The 21861-nt window shown below is 34.1% G+C and overlaps 1 protein-coding gene across 5 annotated transcripts in view; it reads right to left on the bottom strand.

The window, feature by feature from the left end:
• TTC29 (tetratricopeptide repeat domain 29) overlaps positions 1-21861 on the bottom strand; it is a 210675-nt gene that overhangs the window by 31407 nt on the left and 157407 nt on the right. The window contains exon 13 of one of the 5 annotated variants that reach the window (XM_072976083.1): positions 5734-5956. The exons of the other annotated variants lie outside the window; for them this stretch is intronic. Within the exon in view, the coding sequence (XP_072832184.1) occupies positions 5940-5956 (17 nt within the window). The 3' untranslated portion in view covers positions 5734-5939. Of the gene's footprint in view, positions 1-5733; positions 5957-21861 lie in introns of those variants that run through there. 5 annotated transcript variants of the gene reach the window in all.

The following is a 21861-nucleotide window of genomic DNA, read 5'->3' as shown; positions in this document are numbered from 1 at the left end:
TGAAGCCAGCAACAAGCCAGCATTTGCTTCTCTGAAACATGCAGGGCTGCACCAGCAGGTAGGACTTGTTAGTTTGCTCAAAGAAGGATGGAGAGTTGTATGGAAAACCCAGGGATGTTAAAAATGTCTCAAACTCCACATACACTTGGTGCTGATTTTCCAGCTGGCTTAACATTACAATGTTAGCTCTTTGTACTTGTGAAGCTGTTGTGCCGTTTGATGGTGAACTTGAACTTGAGAAATTAAAGTAGTCACGATTTGCCCTTTGGTCTGATCCTGAGGCCAATATTCGAACACAGTGAAATAAGGGTTCACAAGTATTTTCCAGACAATTTCAGTTTAAACAAAACTATTAATATCAGGTCATTTTTATCTGTTGTTGTTGGGTCGGGGGCAGTGGTGTTGTCTCTCTTCCTCTCCCACTGAGATAAAAGTATGTTTAGAGAAATGCTGGTGGGAACTGTTCCTCACTTCCCCAGTTTCATGGGTTGGTCTGGTTTCTGGCCCGTTCCAGGCGTAACTGCGATACAAATTTAAGGTTCTGCACCACATGTCCTCAGGGAGCTCGGAGAAGGACCCAGAACCAAGTCGAGCCTATCCCAGGAGCTGGTTTATTTCTGAGGCTTCAATTCAAAAGGCCTGTTAGTCTTAAAATGAATGAATGTCTCCTGACTCAACAAATTATAGTTTATGGAAATTCAACTCTCATGTTTGAACAGAATCAGACTCTGATTTTCTTTAGTGAAGTCTTTAATCAGGTTTAGAGGTCTATTTTTTTTTAAGCTTATGTTTTCAAAATCCTGTAAGTAGACGTTACAGCTATGAAGTTTGAAACGATACATAATATGAATAGCATTTGCAGAACAGAATAAAATTAGGTCTCTGAAGTCTAACAGTAGTTTTTGTCCAAAAACTATTCTGTGATTGGCCTATCAAAAGTTTCCCTATTTGTTTAAGAATGTAAAGGAATATCTCTTTAACAGGATTAAGAAAAGTTGCCCCTGTATCCACAGATGAATTTTCAATACAAACTAATCATCTTCTAAACTATTCCATCGCAAAGACAGTCTTAGATGGTGGGCGGCTATGCTGGGCCTCTAACTCTTTTTATAGTCTAGGAAATAACCCTCAATTACATAAATTAGAGTAGATCAATTAAAGAAAACAAGGGCATAAAGATTATGAAGAAGATTCTCTTGTGTCGCAAATTATGCATGAAAAACAATTGTTCCTCTCCTATTCTTTAGTAATCAGTAATCTTTCTAGAACAAATATATTCAAGTAAGCTTCCAATGCACACTTTGTACATTGCATACATAATCAGTGTTGAAATGAGAGCTGGATGTTGGTGAGTAATATTTTTTGAATTGAGGGTCAAGGCTGCCTTGTATTCCTCTGGGTAAGACATGGAAGTTGCAGGAGATTTTAGTTGAGTATTATCCCTAAACAGTTTTTTTTTTTTTATATAGACTTGTCTCTTTGCTCCCTTTTACTTACTCTTTCTTTAGTATGGTGTAGTATACATAATTTAAATAACCAGGGAATGTCTCTGGGCTCAAAACCACCTGCTGGCTTATATTAGCTAATTAATGGTGATTTATCTGAGTTACTAATTTGAGTGGAGCTGATTGCCTTTAGGAATTTCGGAAGCGTTGTAAGAATTCTGATTAAAATTATGCCTTTGTGATGGACAGTCTCCTTAACAGGCTTAAAAAAATGTTGCCTGTTAGCAAATTAAAAAAAAAAATACCCAAAACAACTGCCAAATCGATGACCTTGTGCTGTTTTCTGGCTCAGAGCATGTCTTATAGCAGCTTGCTTCCCCCTCTGCAATTCAATGTTATCTCTGCCAGTCGTCTTATTTTGTCTCTTACATTACGGTTTATTTGCCTTTGACTGCTTGAAAAATAGAACTGATCTGGAATCCACAGAGCTTAATCAATTTCACAAAAACTAATACAGTAGATTTATTTTAGCCAAACTTATGTGTCAGGTTGGCTTGATTCCCAGGGCCTGAATGTGTGAATTTAATGGTGGTACAATGTCTGAGGTAGGAATATAATAGAAAGCTCTCAGCAGTGTATCTATTGGATCAGTGCAATTTCTTTCTTTCTTTCTTTTTTTCCTCTCTGCCGATCTCAGTGTCTCTTAAGGCAATGGAGTCTGTAGACAACAAAAGCTGGCCATCTCTCTTACAGTGTTCCCACAGCTGTTACAGCCACCCAAGAATCACCTCCCTAAAGTACATAGCAGGCAACTGTTAAATACACAGTGAGGTTTTCGTGAAACATTGATTTTATTAACTGTGTTCAATTTTGACTTCAGGAAAATGAGTAGTAATGAACATATGATTACTGCTTTGAGTCTTCTGGATTTAAAAATAGTTTGTCTAACCTAGGCAATTGCCTCTCAGCCCCCCTTCCCCTGCAAAAAGCAATGCAAGTAATGATAAAATACATACAGGGCTTAAAGTGTATATATTTTCAGTTTCTACTTATTAATTCACAAATGTCTTTTAAGGAAGAAGGTACTTTTTGCATATTCACATTGAAAAATAGGCATAAAGGAATTCAGGTCTGGAATTCAGGGTTTTTGAGTACAAGCCACCCGTTCTCCCTGTATTGGTGCCTTATAATAAATGCTGCACTTTCCTTCACCAGACACACACACAAATAATCAGGGCTAAAAAAGAGATAAGAATTGAGTTTTCAATGACCTCAGACTTACAGTTTGTCTGGCTTATCTAATACTAAGCACTGTGACTGACATATGGTTTGCCTCTTTTCCCGACTTCTGATACACTTCTAGGATATGGACACCTTCCTTAAAAAAATAATAAACAATATTTGCCCATAATTTCTACATTAGTTATCAAAGTTGACAACCAAACAGAGCTTTATTATTTGAGTTTTGAGCTGCAAACAGATAGCTAAAGTTATATCTGGATTTGGGACTTGCAGTCTGTTCTCTAGTGATGACATTTTCCTAGCAGTCAGTGCTTTTACATTTTCAATAGTTCTCTCACCTCTTTAGTTACTTAGAGTTAGGACTTTTAGTTCCCAGAACTTTTCTCATCTCTCTTTTTTCAGTTGTGCAACTTCCAGTTTCTCAGGACTTGCAGGGCTCCTCAGTCATGCTAAATTCAACCATTCTCTCCTCTGTTTGCTTGCGCTCTGCTTCTGATGTACTTCCTCCATACCCCTCCATCCCACAACACCTGCCCCTGAACTATGGCTGCTTTAAGTAAAGGAGAAGCTCTTTTTAAAAGTAAATGAGCTCTTCTTAATCTCTTCATTTACTTTATGCTCAAGAGCCATATATTCTTGAGCATTGGGATGAAAAATTGTTCTGATCTTCTCTATAGATACTTAGTCCTCCTATTTCTGACTTTACTAAGTACAAGGCTGCAAGGCATTTTTGTTGATGGCAATCCAAGTCAAAGTCCAGCTCATTGCATAGTGGTTATAGATCTCAGGCATCCCCACTTTCACTGGAACATAGTGTAGAGTATGGTAGAACACAGTATTCATTCGTATGCAAATTAATGTACATATGGTGAGATTGCAAAGGGTTTGTTAAAGGTGATGAACAATGGAATTGAAGCTAGTGCTCTTAAGGTAACACAGAGAGTGGATGTACTTAGCTCATAACTTTCAGATAAATTTAGTTAAATGACATATTTTTAAAAAATGTAATATCCTTCAGTGGTTAACTGATTGAAGGCAGAGAGCATAGCAAACAGAGAAATAGAGGTGGTATCAGTTTCTTTAATCTTAGTCACCATCTACAGTGAGCTCTGAAAGTGGAAGTCATAGACCGTGACCTCCAAACTTGCTGCACTTATAGACTTCACCAAAAAGCCTGTTTTTTTCCATCTGCACCTTATTCCTTTTTCAGAGATGGCACATTAATATTTATAGGCTGACTCTATGCAAGTTCTACACTTTGTTATAGTGAAAAGATGACACTAAACAACAGGGTTGATTACTGCTAAGCCAGAGGAGAGGTGAGTGATGACACCGACCTGAATTTAATTCTCACATTTCCATCCTTCTCCTATGGCAGTGCAACACAGTTATGTTCCCAGAGCACAGAAGTGGAGGAAAGACCCCAAAAGAATCTTAATCATTTTTTTGAAAGTCTAACTTGTGGATTGGGTGTTCTTGATGATTTCTCTTCTAATGCTCAGAACTAGTTTGCCATTGAGTATTCGATCATCTTGTGATCTGCTCCATTTCAACAGTGGTAGAGGGGAGAAAATAGACTCCAAATCACAGCTACTGTCTTGTGCAAGGTTCTTATTAAAAACAGCATATTCCTGTAGCCCAGAGGGCTGACAGCCTCTTCCGAAGCAGAAATGCTGCTCTAAGCGAACCTCAAGGGGCTACTCGAGAGCGATGCAGCCTTCAACCCTCTCATGGGGCGGAGGGCACTATAGTATCCTATCCAATCACAACTCCAAGCCTCTGTCACCCCAATAAGAAATATTCCTTAAGGCATTACTGATATGCAGTTCCCTGGTTATTCAGTTAATAAGTATTTCAATAAGAATAATTAATTTTAGAGAGAAAAAAATACTTTAAAATAGAATCCATTTAGGAGACTACATATACCTAGGCTCAGTTAGGTAACAGGGTTTGGGTTTTTTTTTTATTATGTTCAAACACAGATATCATTTGCTTCTTTTATATCACTTGTGCTTGACATTTTATCTACAGATGATCAAAATATAATAAAAGGATCACCTCCAGACTGAGGTTCTTAACAGTGATGAGCAAAGTGATGCTTGGAGACATGGTGCTGAGAAACAGAAATGTACTGAATAAATTCAGTTCAAAAAGGATGATCGTGTCCTGAGGTGACACTAACGTCGGTGTTTTTTCTTATTGTCTGCCCAAAGTGACAGCAATTACAAAGAGATTGTTTTTCTTTTTTTTCTCATTTCCACCCCCCACCTCCACAAAGATCATCAGTTTCCAGTTTACTGATTAAACTATTTCACTTTTTGATGCAGAGGCTTGTTGACTCTCAGTTTGGCCATAAGCATTATTTGAATATTTTTATATGTGTTTCCCTCCAAAATAATCTTCATTAAATGTTATGTCAGATTTTAATATATTCATTATTCTATAAGTCATAAAAATGTGATGAAAGCTTTGGAAGAATTTTAGGACTTACTTAAAAATAGTTAGCCTCGTATACCTTAAAGGCTTGTACAGATAGGTAGGTTTTCAAGTGTAATTATCTGCTATTTTTAAAATTTAGAGCATTATGTCTTCAGTATAAAAAAAGTGTATTAAGGTAAATTTAAATGGAAGACACAATTTTTATAGAAAGTAATTCTCTGTAAGTTAAATTGTAATTTAAACGCCGAGTTATTTCTTTGAAAGAAACTAAAATCACAATTAGGTAAAATGCATTCAACCTTTCAGGTTTTGACTTCTAAATCAAAGAATGGGATAAATCTGAAAATAAAAGTCAATTTTTATCTTATCTATAAGAATGAGAGCATTTTATGTAATGTCTCCCTGAAAGTATCTTTGGAAATAAGAACATGATCCTTCAGTGACAACAAGGTATTCATCGTTCCTACTTCAGCACAAACACAGTGGATCTGGTTTGTAATGTGGCCCCAAACCAAGTGAATTGATTAGAAAGGCAGCCTTCCAAAGACGAGTAGACCTTGGCACTTGCCCAGATTTACCATTTTAAATGATGATGATACTCTCTGGGTGGGGAGAAAAAAGAATCTTGATCCAGGAGTGCAAATTCAAAGGATATAAATCAACTGTCAATAACACTGACAGAAATGTTTTTAAAGCTTCAACTCTCTTGAGGGGACTGTTGCTCGGACTGTATGGCCTCTGTCATAAACACACACTCAGGTCAGACAGTTGAATTCTCCAGGAGAGCAGAACGTGAAGGGCAAGTTGGGGGTTTCAGAAATGGAGTCCATCTGGGGAGCACAGAGGGCATGAGTCAAAAAATTATTTACTCAGACTCACAGTGTCTCAGTTCAGCTGTTCTCAGCTAAATGTTAGGAAGAAAGCAATCAGATTAACCAACCAATTCTCATGAATGAACGGTCATAACCTTCTTACAAATGTTTGCATTTAAAAATGAATGTTTGTTAACTTAAAGAAATACCTAATTACTGAACCTCAAACAAGAAGCAAGACGTATGTAAGCCAATAATTCTGACATGTGAGAAAAAATGCTTTTGATTAGGAGATCATTATGTACAAGCCTGGTCTTTGGCCTGGCATCTGCCACAGGACATAGTCCTCCTTTCATTTACTGTTTTCATTGCTGCTTCTCTTTCTTTATTTCTGTACCAATAGGTACTCTTAAAAACAAAGTTTACAATTCATTGCAACATTCTTACTGGGTTGATACTGGATGAGGAAGTATCATTGCTTGGATGGGATAGGCAGAGTTAAATGTTTCTAAATGAATATTTTAATGATATATTTATTGCACATGGACTACCTATCTGATAAAAAATTAAACAAGAAAACTCAACAAGTAGTTTTTAAAAGTAGGTTTGTGAGAAAGCCATTAATCTCATAACTCCTAAATTCTACTGCAGTGATTTTCAAAACTGGATTAAATGACATTATATATAAATATATTTCAGCATTAGGTTTTATGGGATCTTTGGCAGAGGATGAAATCACAAGGTTTAATGAATTGTTAAATAACTCTTCCTCAATCAATTTATAACACAGGAAGGAAATATAGCCTCTAGTTTGGTTATAAGGGATTGTGAGAAGGGTTGTGTATTGGGAGGAAGCCTTGGTGGGTAAATCAGTGTCACTAGAACATTAAGATGCTGTTCACTTCTTAAATGAATTAAGGTTAAAGAATATCATTGACAAATTTCAATCAGAATTCCTTTAGAATAAATATGAAAATGAATATATGTATGCATATGCATGACTGGGACATTGTGCTGTATACCAGAAACTGACACATTGCAATGGATTAAACTTCAATTAAAAAAAAAAAGAATTCCTTTAGGATCATTCACGCAATCATGCTGTAAACAAAACATTTAGTTTATCACTGTTTCAGCAAGTTGGCATTAAGATCTCTAGGGCTTCCTTAGGTTTCCTTCATATTATTTTTCACCTCTAGATTTTGACATAAGAAAAAAATGTTTTTTTATGATCCTAGTGCAAAAATGTCCTTCTATTTATGATACTGTGAATTATCCCCCTTGTAGTTAATTATATCCAGTCTCAGGAATCAGAAAGGCCTGGTTTTAGTCCAAGTTCTACACACCTCTGGCTGGGTCACTGGAGTCAAAATACTTAGCTTCCCCAAACCTCCATTTTCTCAGTTACAAAATAGAGCTCCTCCATTGTCTTTCTGTTGGTTTTGACAACCGACCTTGGAGCCTCACCCTTCTGCTCTAATTGCCCGCACCTCAGATCTTTCTCTGCCTTTTCTTCTCCCCAGATGAAAACTTATTGTTTTGTCCCATTGCCTCAAGGCCTTGCTAACGTGTTAGCTAACTAATAATTCCCCTCCCAGATAACAAAATGCCTTAATTTAGTGGAAGCAGACGTTTCTTCCTGATGATAATAACTTATATTTGTATAATGATTTCTAGTTGACAGCGCCTATATATATATAATCTCAGTTAATTCACATGGCATCCCTGAGGTAGGATGTTACTATGCATGTTGAGTAGATGAGGAAACCAATACTAAGAAGAGGGCAAGAAATTTTCTCAAGAATATGTGCATAATTTGGGACTCAAATTCCAGGCCCGATGACCCAAAGTCCTGTATTCATTCTTCTTTACAGCTGTGATCAATAAAGTGCTCATGGAGTATGAAGAAATATGGGAGTTTCAGATCTGAGGGATAGATGATAATGCAAAAATACAATGGAGAGAGCTCACCTGTCACTCACACCGTGTGTGCCAGAGCAATCTATTTAACCTGCCTGGGTCTCAGTCTCCTCACCTTGAACATTCAAGGGTTGGACAAGGTGAACTCTTGGTTCATTTCAGCTTTAACATTTCATGCTTCTATGAACACTTGCTTCACAGTTATAATTTCTATTCCAATTTTCACTTTCTTTTCAGTTTATGTCAATAGTTTGCACAGAGAATTTAGTTATCAGCAAGTACAAGAGTGTTTAAAAATGTGTCATTGATGTGTTATCATATATAATATTTTCAAAAGAAAAAAAGAGAGAGGATAGAAAATTGAATATTAAATGTAAAGAATCAAATAGGAAAATGAGGCTACTAATTTCTCTTGACCAAACAACAACTTCTTTGGGGTTGTCCTCTATATGGAAAAGTGCTTCATTTTAGGGGGGATGTACATGGAGTAGTGAAGAAAGGAAACACCACTTGGCCACCCCCATCAGCCAAATCAACTCCAGCCATCAGGAGTTGGAAATGTAGAAATAAAGAGATGGGAAATAAGATCACCACCATACTCATGGATTACATTTTAAAAAGTCAGATGTAAAACAGTATTAAGCCATGTAGTCAATACTGATGTTGCCTAAGTTAAATACAATTCTCTATAATTATTATAAGCTGGCTGAGAGAATCTGGCCTGATTTTATAGGACAGGCTAAAAGCAAAATTAAAGAAAAAGATGACATTTTGAAGGTTTTTTTCCCCTCCACATTAACACAACGAGGCCGGCTGAGCTGTGAAACGGTGATGGAAATATTGGAGCTGTTGTGCCTGAAAAAAAGGCAGTGATCATTTCATTCTTCCTGTCTTTTAATGCTCCAGGGTTTTGGAGACGAATAGGAGCAATAAGTTCACTTTGCAGAATTAATGCAGTAATTCTTTATCATAAGAGCAGAGCATTACCTCAATCTGATTTTGCTACAAAATGGTTCAAAGTCTATTTTTAATGATGGCCCTAATTTGTTAACACCTTTTAAATTATTAATCCCCTTTATATTCAAGTAGTTATTGCATGTCATAACAATGTATCTATGCAGGGAAATTTAATAGTATTTTCTAGATGTCAAGAAAAGGCTTGTTCTGCAAAATGCTATTAAAACTGATAATGAGCTAAATATTTGCCATAGCAAACACTGAAATTACTATATCAATCAGCATTGGGCTCTCTTATTCAATAAACAGAAATTAACCTATTAACTATGCCTAACTTTCAGCAACAAAATGGTTGCTTTTGAGCATTTCTCTCCTCTTCAAATCTTTCTTTTCTTAAAACTACATATTGCCCTATAATATCAGAGTTTTGAATCAAATCCTTAGTATTTACAGTTGAAATTCTGAGGTACATGTGACATAACATCATGAACTGTTTATGTTAATGACTACAAATATTTTTACTTTCCTTTTAGACACTGATGTGTAAGAAATAAAAAATACTGTATCTGATAAAGTCAAAAACTCAACCTTTTAAATCATGTTTCAGAATATTTTCCTGATTTTGAGGATTTTAAACAATTTCTTTCTTATTTTATAAATTATAGGGTTTTATTAAAGCACACCTATAAAAATATAATAATGAAAGGTAGTACAAGGGTCTATCATTGGTTATTTATAGCTTTTAGATACTAAAATAAGGATAAAGAATATATTTTTCACACGTGCCCAAAATAAAGATGTAGATCCAAAAGCACTTTACACATTATTAAAAACAAAAGAAAGTCAGTCTCAAATCTCTGCTGTGATTTAAGCAGGACAAAACAAATACATTGTCACATCGTGGGTATGCCTTAGTTCCAATGACTACTTTAGTTACACTCTGGGCTGATAATCAGTGTCACACAAAAATTCATTCAGACACTTCTCTGTTATTCCTTATAAAGTTTAAGGAGCTTGTATGTCTTTTAGTTGCTTGAATAATTTCTAAATTTCTAAAAAAAAACCACTGCACATTCTAGGTCATTTAAAATAACATTCAAATGATGAACATTAGAAATTACACGTGTAGTTCAACACAATGAAAATAACACGTGCATTATGCTTTAAACTTTCATAAAGCTTCTTGTGTCTGTTGCAACTCCCCTGAAGTGGGCAGGGTATACATCATCTTCATTAAACAGATTAAAAGACAGACCTAGGGAAGTTAGATGATTTGTTCAGCTAGTGGGGGCACTGGGAGAAGAATCTAGACGTCTCAAAGTTATAATTCTAGTGGTTTTCAATCTTGGTGACTCCTTAGAAATCACTGAGGGAGCTTTTAAAAAATACCATTGTCTGGGTGCCCCCCAATTACTTCCCGTTTAAATACAAATCCCTGGGAATGAGGTCTCTGCATCAGTAGTTTTTAAAAAGCTGACTGAGGATTCTAAGGTGTACCCTGGGTTGAGAACCCCAGGGAACTCATCAAAATTCAGATTCTGATCCCGTAGACCTGGGAGGGCCTGAGATGCTGCGTTTCTAAAATACTTCCAGGTGATGCCCAAATGTTTTGAGTAACAAGGCCATACGTCCTCCTGCACATCGGTTTCTATTACCACCTTGATGTGGAAACTTACATTATCTTCACTTTCTGAAAAATAGGATATTTTCTATTTAAGGAATTGAAAGGAAGTATTTCCTTGAGTAGGTCTATAATTTTTTTGACTTAAATAAACTACAATTTGCCTGACAGAGATATACTCAACTGAATTCCGATCTTTAAGGGGTTCAAACTTAAACATAATCTCAAAAGAGATATCCTCCAAATTCACAAAATTTGGGGTCACTGACCAAGCAGGACAAAGATAGTGGTTCAAAGCATGGATTCTGCAATCAAACCTGCATTCAGATGCCAGCTCTCACTCACTGCCGAGTCTCCTGATCTTCCTAAACCTCAGTTTCCTAATGTGTAAAATGGCAGCACTAGTAATATTGGTTCCTTTATTCAATAAATACATTCAAAGCTACTCAATGCCAGGCACTGATATTTACTGGAGAATAGGGCAGCCAAGGTCTCTGCCGCCAGTAAGCTCACCTTCACCTAACTTATGATATCTTTGCAGGAATAAAAGAGATACTGCTTAGAAATTGCTCAGCATGGGAACTAACATGTAAGGGCTCAATAAATGTTAGTCATTATTTTATATTAGCTCTAAGACTTAGCTGTTATTATGTCCAATTAGCACATACTGTTTTGATATGCTGATAGCCCCAATAAGGACAGGAACCATTGATTAAATATACTAATCATAATTTTGGATACAGAACAGAGCTTACAGGCACATTATGTGAATTTGCCCAGGAGCAGAGAGCTTAAGCCTTCATTATTAAGAAATGTGTGGATTTTAGTTCTCCGTTATATGGACAATTTTTGGTCAAAGGCTATATGTTGTTCAGACGTTTCTAATAAAACTAGTGAGTGTATCTGTAAATGTGATCAGTAAATTGAAGTAATGGCAATATTGAAAAATCTTGAATGCAAATATATTGATTAAAGCTTTGCATCTCATTACCTTAGTATTGTTGAAAATGGCTCATTTTATTATGAAATGTTTTTAAAGGAGATTTTCCTTTTTTTTTAAAAACATTTTTAAAGAGAGATAGTTTTTTTTTTAAGTTGATGTATAATTGACATATAACATGTTAGTTTCAGGTGTATAACATAATAATTCAGTATCTGTATAAACTGTCAAATGGATAAATCTAGTCATTATACAAAGTTACAAATATTTTTTTCTTGTGATAAGAACTTACAAGATATATTCTCTTAGCAAATTTCAAATATGCACTACAATATTATTGACTATAGTCACCATGCTTACATTACATTTCTATGACATTTATTTTATAACTAGAAGATTATACCTCTTGACCCCCTTCACCATCTTGCCCAGCCCCCAACCTCCCTCACCTCTGGCAACCACCAGTCTTCCTCTGTATCTATTAGTTATGTTTTGTTTTGCTTTGTTTTTTCAAAATTCCACATATAAGTGAAATCTTATGGTATGTGTCTTACTCTGACTTATTTCAAACAGCAAAATACCCTTGAGGTTCATCCTTATTATCAGAAATGGCAAGATTTTTAAAATTATTTTTTATGGCTGAGCAATATATTTATCACATCTTTATCCATTCAGCCATCTATGGACCCTTAGGCTGTTTCTATATCTTGTCTACTGTAAACAATGCTACAATGAACATAGGGGTACATGTCACTTTTTGGATTATTGTTTTTATTTTCCTCAGATAAATACCTAGAAGTGGAATTTCTGGATCATTTCGTAGTTTTATTTTTACTTTTTGGAGAACCTCCACACTGCTTTTCACAGTGACTGAATCATTTTACATTCCCACCAACAGTGTATCTGGGTTTCCTTTTCTTTACATCCTTGCCAGCACTTGTTATTCCTTGTCTTTCATCGATGTCTTTCAGTATACAGTTCTTTTACCTCCTTGGTGAAATTTACTCCTAGGTATTAAATTTTTGTTAAAAAATTTTTATTGAAGTATAGTTGACTTACAATGTGTTTGTTTCAAGTGTACAGCAACGTGATTCAGTTATACATATATACATATATATATTCTTTTTCAGAATCTTTTCCATTATAGGTTATTAGAAGATATTGAATATAGTTCCTGTGCTATACAGTAGGTCCTTTTTGTTTATCTGTTTTATATATGCAGTGTGTATCTGTTAATCCTAAACTCCTAACTTATCCCTCCCTCCACTAGATATTAACTTCTTTTTGATTCAATTAGCAACGGGATTATTTCTTAATTTCTCTTTCTGATAGTTTGTTATTGCTGTGTAGAAACACAACAGATTTCAGTATATGAATTTTGTATCCTGCAACTTTCCTGAATAATTTATTAATTCTAAGAGGGTCTTTTTTTTTTTTGGTGGAATCTTCAGAGTTTTCTATATCATTTTCAGAATAATATTATCTGCAAATAGTGAGTTTTACTTTTTTATTATTTGGATGCATTTATTTCTTTTTCTTGCCTAATTGCTATGGCTAGGACTTCCAAAAGTATGTTGAATAAAAATGGGGAGAGTGGCCATCCTTGTCTTTTCCCTGATCTTAGAGGAAAGCTTTTCACCATTGAGTCTAATTAGCTATGGGATTGTCATATTAAGTTGAGGTGTGTTACTTCTAATCACACTTCATTAAGAGTTTTTTTTTATCATGATGGATATTGAATTTTGTCAAATGCTTTTTCTGCATCTATTAAGATGAACCTATGATTTTTATTCTTCATTTTGTAATGTGATGTATCAGGTTGATTGAGTTGCAGATATTGAACCATCCTTGCATCACTGGAATAACACTCACTAGGTCATGGTAAATGATCATTTTAATGTATTTTTTTTTTAGCTACTTTTAAGATCTTTGCTTTATCTTTAGTATTCTGTAGTTTTATTCTGATGTTTCCAAATTGTAGATTCCTTTCTATTTAGTTTGCTTCACGTATTTGTTCTTCTTATATCTGAGCATTCATCAGTTGGCAATTCTCAGTTATTATTGCTTTAGGTGTTGCCTCACTTCCCTTTTCACATTATATAACTCCAATTATTGTATGTTGGGCATTTTTACTCTATTCTTCATGATTCTTAACCATTTGTCTATATTATCTTTATCTTTTGTCCATTAACATACTCTCTACCAGTGTTTTTTTTTTCAGTTTATCAGTTCTCTGTTGAGCTGAATTTCCTCTGATGCTTAGCACAACCATTGAGGTTTTAAAAATATTTTATTCTTGATCACATTAATTCATCCTTTTCATATACCTTTAACTTTCCTTTTTACTTTTTTTGATTTTGGGTACACACTTGGTAAATCCAACCTTTGTGAAGTTCAACTATCTTCATACTGGGTGCCTTGTACCAAAAAAATAGCTTGACTTGGTTTGAAGGAAACCACAACCATGCTGACTGGTCTTTACATTCATGAACACTAACCTCAAGTGGCCCATTAGATTTGCCTTGGAATAGTCATGAATTGATGTAGTCCACATACTCTTTCATTCTCCTAGAAAATGATTTCAATATTTTCTCTTTTTTCCTAAAACTTCCTATCTGACTGCTAGATACTGTTTCTTATTTCACTAAGAAAACTGGGGCAATTAAAAGATAACTTTGATAAACTTCCAATATATCTACTCACCTTACTTGTCTTGTGCCCATACTCCTGTTTCAATGGAGATGTGTCCATGCTGCTGTCAAGGGCCAACCCTGCTATTTGTGCAGTAGATCCCATTCCCCCCTTTCCTAAACAAGAGCATTGCTCCAATTATCCTCTCTTTTTCTCCAAATTTCTTCCCTCTCTGTTGAATTATTCCTACCTTACACATCAATTAACTCTGGGACTATCCTATCACTTGTTTTCTTGCTCACTCCTCTTAAGCCAAAATGACTCCTTTGCTGTTCCTCAAGTACAAGAACATCCTCTTTTAAGCCCTTGGATATTTTCCTTATTTTGTTTGACAGCTTAGTCATTCATTTTTAAGGTTAAAAATTTTTGTTGTATATTTCAATGGAAATAAAGTGTCTCATGGATGCATAGTCCTCTGTGCTCTTTCCTGTCCTCTAATGCTAGCTCTTTTAAATCTCAACTTTTAGAGTGAGATTGTAGAGTGTAGAGTGACCTCATTTTTCTTTTCTCTTATGCTCTCTCAAGGTTACTTCATGAAGTACCACTGCTTCAAATATTATATGTAAGTTATGACTCTAAATGTGTATCTGCAGCCCAGTCCTCCCCTCTGAGCTCCAGACTTACATACTAACTCCTGCTTCAAATCTAGTTGAGAATCTAAAAAACATCTTAAATGTCTAAGATAATACATCCAAAATAGAACCCTTGGTTTTTCCCCAGTGAAAATAGTGTCTACAAGTCAACATTTTAAGAATTCTCTTTTATTTCTCTTTGTTATTCATCCTCAAATATAATCCATCACCAAGTCTTGGTTTTGTATAAAAATACATCTTAAATCTGTTTACTTCTCTTTATCACTACATCTGTGTTACCACCTTGATAACAACCAAATTCTCAGAGAGGGACAGAATTTCATTATGTCCTTTAGCCTTTCTTTTAACTCAATTTTTCTTTTGGTAGGAATTAAGTTGAAAAAATCTCCTTTCCACTTTGCTTTCTGTATTCAGCATGCTTAGGTTCTTACAGATTCTCTGTTGCTGAGAAGCAGCTGCACATGTACATACATCAAATAGCAACTTCCATACCCACATTCAGGCACAACTATATCTTATGTCTGCATTCATACAGATGTGAATACACATTCAACATCAGGACAGAAATAGACTACATAATTTTTGAGTTAATTTTTCAAAATGATGGGCAACAAATAACTATTTTGTAAAAAGCAGTTCTGAAATGCTGTTCTAAGATTTGTAGGCTGGGCAGCAACAACTTTGAATGATTAAAGGAGGAACTTGAAATCTGAAGTGTATTTGGTCTCAATGTAACCTGGTTAGAATCACTATAAATATAATGTATAAACATCAGAATAAAACAGATGTCTCAGTCCACAATTATTATGTGAGGACTTTTGAAAATCATTTTATAATCATTTATTGTCAACCTCAGTGGAATACTTCCTGGTTATAATTTGTAGCATTTCTCTATATTTTGGTTCCTTTCAATTAATTTCTGAATTATCCCAAATAATTTCTAACTCTCTCGGTGTTTAGGTATAGCTTGAAACTATAAACAAAGAGGAGCAGTAATTTTTCAAAGGAATTCACTGTAGCTTAGAAAAATTCTTGAAACAGTATTGTAAATTGAATTCAAGCAAAATATGTGGCACATTCTTAAACTAGATTCATTGGTAAACATTGTATAATAGTTGAGATATATCCATAATTTAAAATATTGACTAAATTTAATATTTTAAATAAAAGATGATATGATTTTCTGTTTAAATTTCTGTTCTTTTAGCTATTACAGTCTGGGACTTTAGAACAGATTAGAATTAGATTAGATTTGGCTTTATCTGGCTGAGTCTGGGCATCGCTACATTTATCCCATAGTCACTGGCTCTCAGCTATTGGTAAAACTGCCAAGGGCTCATTTTACTTCCTTTACATTGGTTCTGAATCTCTTCTTAATGGAAGACTACCCTGGAAGCTAGTCAAAATAAGATTGAATTTATAGGTTTTCATGTAGAATGGAACCACCTGCTATTTCCACTGCTTTTAGGGCCTCTTATAACTAGATAGCTGAAGCTAGAAAGTGAATCTTAAATTCAATACTACATTCAAATAATCTTTTTGTGATAAGATGTTATATTTCACCCCCACCTCATCTTAGTAATGACATTTATAGCTACTTGGGATTCTAGATCTATTGGGAGTCTCAAAAATTGGAATATTTTACAATTTGAAGGTATTATATATATTTTTACTTTTCTTTGAAGTGTCAAGGATAGTAAACACAATTCTAACTCAAAATTTTAGCTTTAAGAGAAAGCAAAGAATGTTTAAATGTGTATCAGTTTTCAGTACAAGAGATAAAAGGAAATAATGTTTAAAACATAAACTTACCTACTTCCTTCTAAAATCCTCTAATTTGAAATAAATGTGACATTATGCTTTGTAGTAGAACTTTTAAAGCATTTTAATCAAATTTAACCAGTTGTGAAAGGGCAATTTTAGAGATATATAATTTCCAGAACTGATATATTCTTCCAGATCTGCTAAAATCTACCTGCTTCCCTCAAATTAAACTCAGTAGAATATTTCCTTTTAAAGAACTTTTCAGTCAACAGTTATGGGGAGAGACCACGATGTCCCAGTCATTTCACTAATAAAGAGTTGGGCATCTTAAGGATATAGCATGGTCAAATGAATAATTTTCTAAATAAACTTTTCTAAACTTGGTCTGTGTGTGTAGATGTTATGAGTACCTTGTTTTCTGCATTATAAATATGTCTTCTTATTGTTTAAATTGCTTTAAGCTGTTTAATACACACAAAAATAAATAGAAGTATGTTCCATCGTACAATCTCTTGAGACCAGCAGTCTCGAGCTCTATTCCAAGGACTATGTGTTCTCTTTGGGAAAATAAGATAAGACATTCAGCCATATATATAATGAAAAATATGTATAGGAATTTTTTTTCTCTAAGACTAAGTACTCTTCCACAGGTGAATTTCAGCTTCCCCTCTCTGAGGCTTTGCATAGTTCTAGATTTGCCTCTTCTGGAGTTCATCTCTCAAATAGCTGAATCAATAGTTCATACCTACTTACATATATTTTATATATATATCTCACTGTGCCAGGTTTTTTCACACTCAGTTCTTTCAATAGTCCTGTACAGTTGGAATGATTTGCTCATATAATAAATTAGAAAATGAAGATCAGATAGTAAATGGTTGGACTTGTATTAGAAGTCACATCTCTTGTGTCTCACTACAGATATTATCTCTTGATTCCATCCCAGGGTATCAGAGCTTATGGATTTGCATGAGTCTCACAAACATAAAAATATCCTGGCAATCTTGGAGTAGAAGATTTATATTAGTCAGATAAACTTTGTGTAGTTTACTAGTCAGATAGATGTGCATGTGCAACATAAACAATACAAGGAAGGCAACGATTTATAAAGGTAAAGAAAATGTCAGCAGACATACTTTGTTATAAAAATACATCCTTCGTAACGAGAAATGAGAGTACAAAAATTGCTAGATTGGATTTTCTGGTATTACATAACTTTATATTTTTCCCAATCAAAAATATATAGAATTCAAATATATAGATTATATCATATTGAAATGAGTTCAATTTTTATATTAACCTCAAGAAATGGGATTAAAGAATCAAGCTCTCAACAGAAGATTATTGTTTTAAAAGACTCTTGGAGCAAGATTTTGAAACCAAAATAAAAAATAGGATGCAACTCCAAAATCCATAAACAAATGATGGTTGAAAAAGTGTAATTTTATAGTTTAAGATTAAAATCTTGAAATGCACATGACAAACAAATCAGTAGACTGTAAAGTTTGCTTGGCACAATGTAAGGTTAATATAAGGATTGTATTCTGAAAGACTTATTCAATAAAAGCAAGCATTATATAAAACCAACTCACTATATTTTGAGTTCAGTAGGACTTCATTACAAGCAAGATTCACCAACATGCTGCTTCAATACTGTATTACCTCGAATTATTCACCTCTGATGTAGGACTACCAGAAAATGAAATTTTATCACAGTAGTATTTTGAAATGTTTTCACTTCGCTATCCTTAGAAAATGAAATACACCTGGCTGTGCACATGGAGTGCCTCTCTACAGAAGTCTTTTTATGCAGGTATGGATTATTGAAGAAATTCGGTGGTAGTAGAAATTCAATGGTAAACTAGATGAGAATTTTGATAGCTAAGAGAAAACCTTTATTTTTCAAAATTTATTTTTTATAGAGATACCATTGGTTTATAGCATTTTCTAAGTTTCATGTGTACAAATTATAGTTCTACTTCTGTATGCCCTGCATCGCGAACACCACCAAAAATTTAGTTTCCATCTATCATGATATAGTTGATTCCTTTACCCATCTTGCCCTTCCACCCATTCCTGTCCTTCTGGTAACCACTACTCTGTTCTCTGTATCTATGTGAGAAAATCTGGACTATCAATTTTCAGTAAACGAAAGTCTAAAGTGACAACCACAAGCAAATCTCCAGGCCAACTGCTGCAAAAAAGAAAAGAAACTGAAAAACAAAACAAAGGCAGCTATTAAGTATGCTGTTTGGCTAATTAAAACATGGCAGTGACATTTTTTTTAGATGTAATAACCCCATTTATAAGTGGATCTTGTGGTACAACTGTCAATTACAAATTCCATACCTTTATTTTTACTTCTACAAACTGATTTCTGACATCCTGATTTAAGACATGTGGAAGACACTGAAACTTTAATACTTTGTAGTACATTTTTTCACTCTTTTTACACAATACTGAAGTCTTATCTGGTTTCCTAATAGTCCCTTCCCCTCCACTTTAGTGCAGAAAGTGACCACTTTTAAAATAGATTATTGAGTTCATTATTTTATAGATATTAAATATTATATCATGGTCATTTGTATGGAAAATGTTACTATTTAAAATTGATGGTTGTTGAAAATGCATTGATTATCAAGAGAAAGGAAAAGTCAAATAATAATAAGATAAAATGTCTGTTAATTATATTCTGTTACTTAAGAAATAAAATATTTATTATGTACTTATTATGACATTAGTCTGTTGGGGAAACACACAGAGAAATAAATTTGGGAATACCACATTCAATGCAACAACTACACCACTGTTTTGTTTAATAAGAAATGGTAGTGACTGATTTTCTTACATCAATGTAATATACTCCATAATGTAAAACGCTGTCCATTATAATGTTTTGTTGTTTTTAAAACTGCCCTGTAATACCTACAGGGAAATGTCTATAAGAATAGAAAATGACAAATAAAACTAATTTATTCTGTAATTATTTCTCTGCTATGAATGACTACGTAGAATAGAATATAAGAGCCTGGAGGCGAGGAATTTTATTTTATTTAAATTGGCCAAACTTTTAATCACCATAGGTACTCAAGTTAACATCAGCAAAAGAAGAAAAAAGTTTTGGATTCAAACAGATAACCTCAAAAGAACTTATAAACCCAGAAACTCATGTGGTCCAGTTTCTGAGTTTTGACACAGGAGAGGAAACAGAGTCCAACAATAAAAGCAGTTGAAGTATAATTCAATGTCTTGCACTTTTGAGGTATAATCAAAGGGGATTCATTCACAATCCAACATACCACATCTTCTCCCATTTCCTTCATTATACATTCCTTTACACTTGCCACACCTCCCCAAAACTTCACACAAACCTTCTGTCTTTTCTCTCTCTTGCTCAGCATCTTAGCTTTTATCCTCACTCATATATCCAGTTTCTGTATATTGATTTTGTATGCTGCAATTTTACTGAATTTATTATTAATTCTAAGAGGTTTTGGTGCAGTCTTCAGGATTTCCTCTATATTAGGATCACATCATCTGCAAATAGTGACAGTTTTACTTCTTTCTTTCCTATTTGAGTGCTTTTTATTTATTTTTCTTGTCTAATTCCCATGGCTACTAGTTTTAATACCATGTTGAAAAAAAGTGGAGAGTCGACCATCTTGCATCATTCCCGATCTTAGAGGAAAAGATTCAGCTTCTCACCATTGAGTATGAAGTTAGCTGTGGGCTTGTCATATTTGGCCTTTATTATGTTGAGGTAGGTACTCTCTGTACTCACTTTATTGAGAGTTTTTATCATGAATGATATTGAATTTTGTCCAATGTTTTTTCTGCATCTACTGAGATGATCTTATGCTTTTTATCCTTCATCTTGTTAATGTGGTATAACACATTGATTGATTTGCAGATGTTGAATCACCCTTGCATACCTGGAATAAATCCCAGTAGCTTACACTGTATATGCTTCTTATTGTATTGTTAAATTCAATTTGCTAATATTTTGCTGAAGATTTATACATCTATGCTCATCAGGGATATTGGTGTGTAATTTTGTATGATATCCTTTTTTGGTTTTGGTGTCAGGGTAATGTTAGCCTTGTAAAATGTGTTTGGGAGCACTCCTCCTCTTGAATTTTTTGGAAGAGTTTGAGAAGAATAGGTATCAAATCTTTGAATGTTTGATAGAATTAATTAGCAAGGCTTTCTAGTCCTAGACTTGTTTGTCGGGAGGTTTTTGATACTGATTCAGTCTCCTTACTAGTAATTGGTTTATTCATATTTTCTATGTCTTCATGATTCAGTTTTGGAAGATTGTATTTTTCTAGGAGTTTACTCATTTCTTATCCATTGTCCAGTTTATTGGTGCATAATTATTCATAGTATTTTCTTATGATTTTTTTTGTATTTTTTAAATTAGTTATAACTTCTTTTTCACTTCTCATTTTATTTATTTGAGCCCTCTCTTTTTTTAGTGTACCTAAAGTTTTGTCAATTTTGTTTCTTCTTTCAAAGAACCAACTTTTAGCTTCATTGATCTTTTTCTAGTGCTTTTTTAGTCTCTATTTCACTCATTTCTGTTCTGATTTATTATTTCCTTCTTTCTACTAACTTTGGACTTCATTTGTCTTCTTTTTCTAGTTCCTTCAAGTTAAAAGTTTATTTATTTGAGATTTTTCTTGTTTCTTGATGTGGGCCTATGTTGCTATGAACTTTCCTCTTAGAACTACTTACGCTGCATCCCATAGATTTTGGTATGTTGTATTTCTATTTTCATTTGTCTCTGTGTAATTTTTTCCCCTTTGATTTCTTCACGATTCATTGGTTGTTTAGTAGCATAATGTTTAATCTCACCTATTCGTGTTTTTTTTTCAGTTTTCATCTTTAAATTAATTTCTAGTTTCATACCAGTGTTGTTGAAAAAGGTTCTTGATATGACTGCAGTCTTCTTAAATGTATTGAGACTTGTGTTGTGGCTTAACATATGCTCTATCCTGGAGAATGTTCCATATGCTCTTGAGAGGAATGTGTATTCTGCTGCTTTTGGATGGAATGTTTGCTATATATCTATTAATTTCATAAGCTCTAACGTGTTGTTAAAGGCTGATGTTTTCTTATTAATTTCCATATGAATGATATATCCCTTGATATAAGTGGGATTTTCAAGTCACCTATTATAATCGTATTACATCAAAATCTTCCTTTAGGTGTGTTAGTATTTGTTTTATTATTTAGGTGATCTTATGCTGGGAGCATAAATATTTAAAAATGTCAAATCGTCTTGTTGGATTGACCCTTTTATCATTATGTAATGCTCTTCTTTGTCTTTTATTACTTTCTTTGTTTTAAAGCCAGTTTTTGTCTGGTATAAGTACAGCTAAACCAGCTATTTTTTGGTTTCTATTTCCATGGAAAATACTTTTCCATCCCTTCATTT

This window comes from Vicugna pacos, chromosome 2 (genome assembly GCF_048564905.1).
Source record: "Vicugna pacos chromosome 2, VicPac4, whole genome shotgun sequence".
NCBI classification, from domain to species: domain Eukaryota; kingdom Metazoa; phylum Chordata; class Mammalia; order Artiodactyla; family Camelidae; genus Vicugna; species Vicugna pacos.
This window is presented reverse-complemented; position numbering and strand designations above follow the sequence as displayed.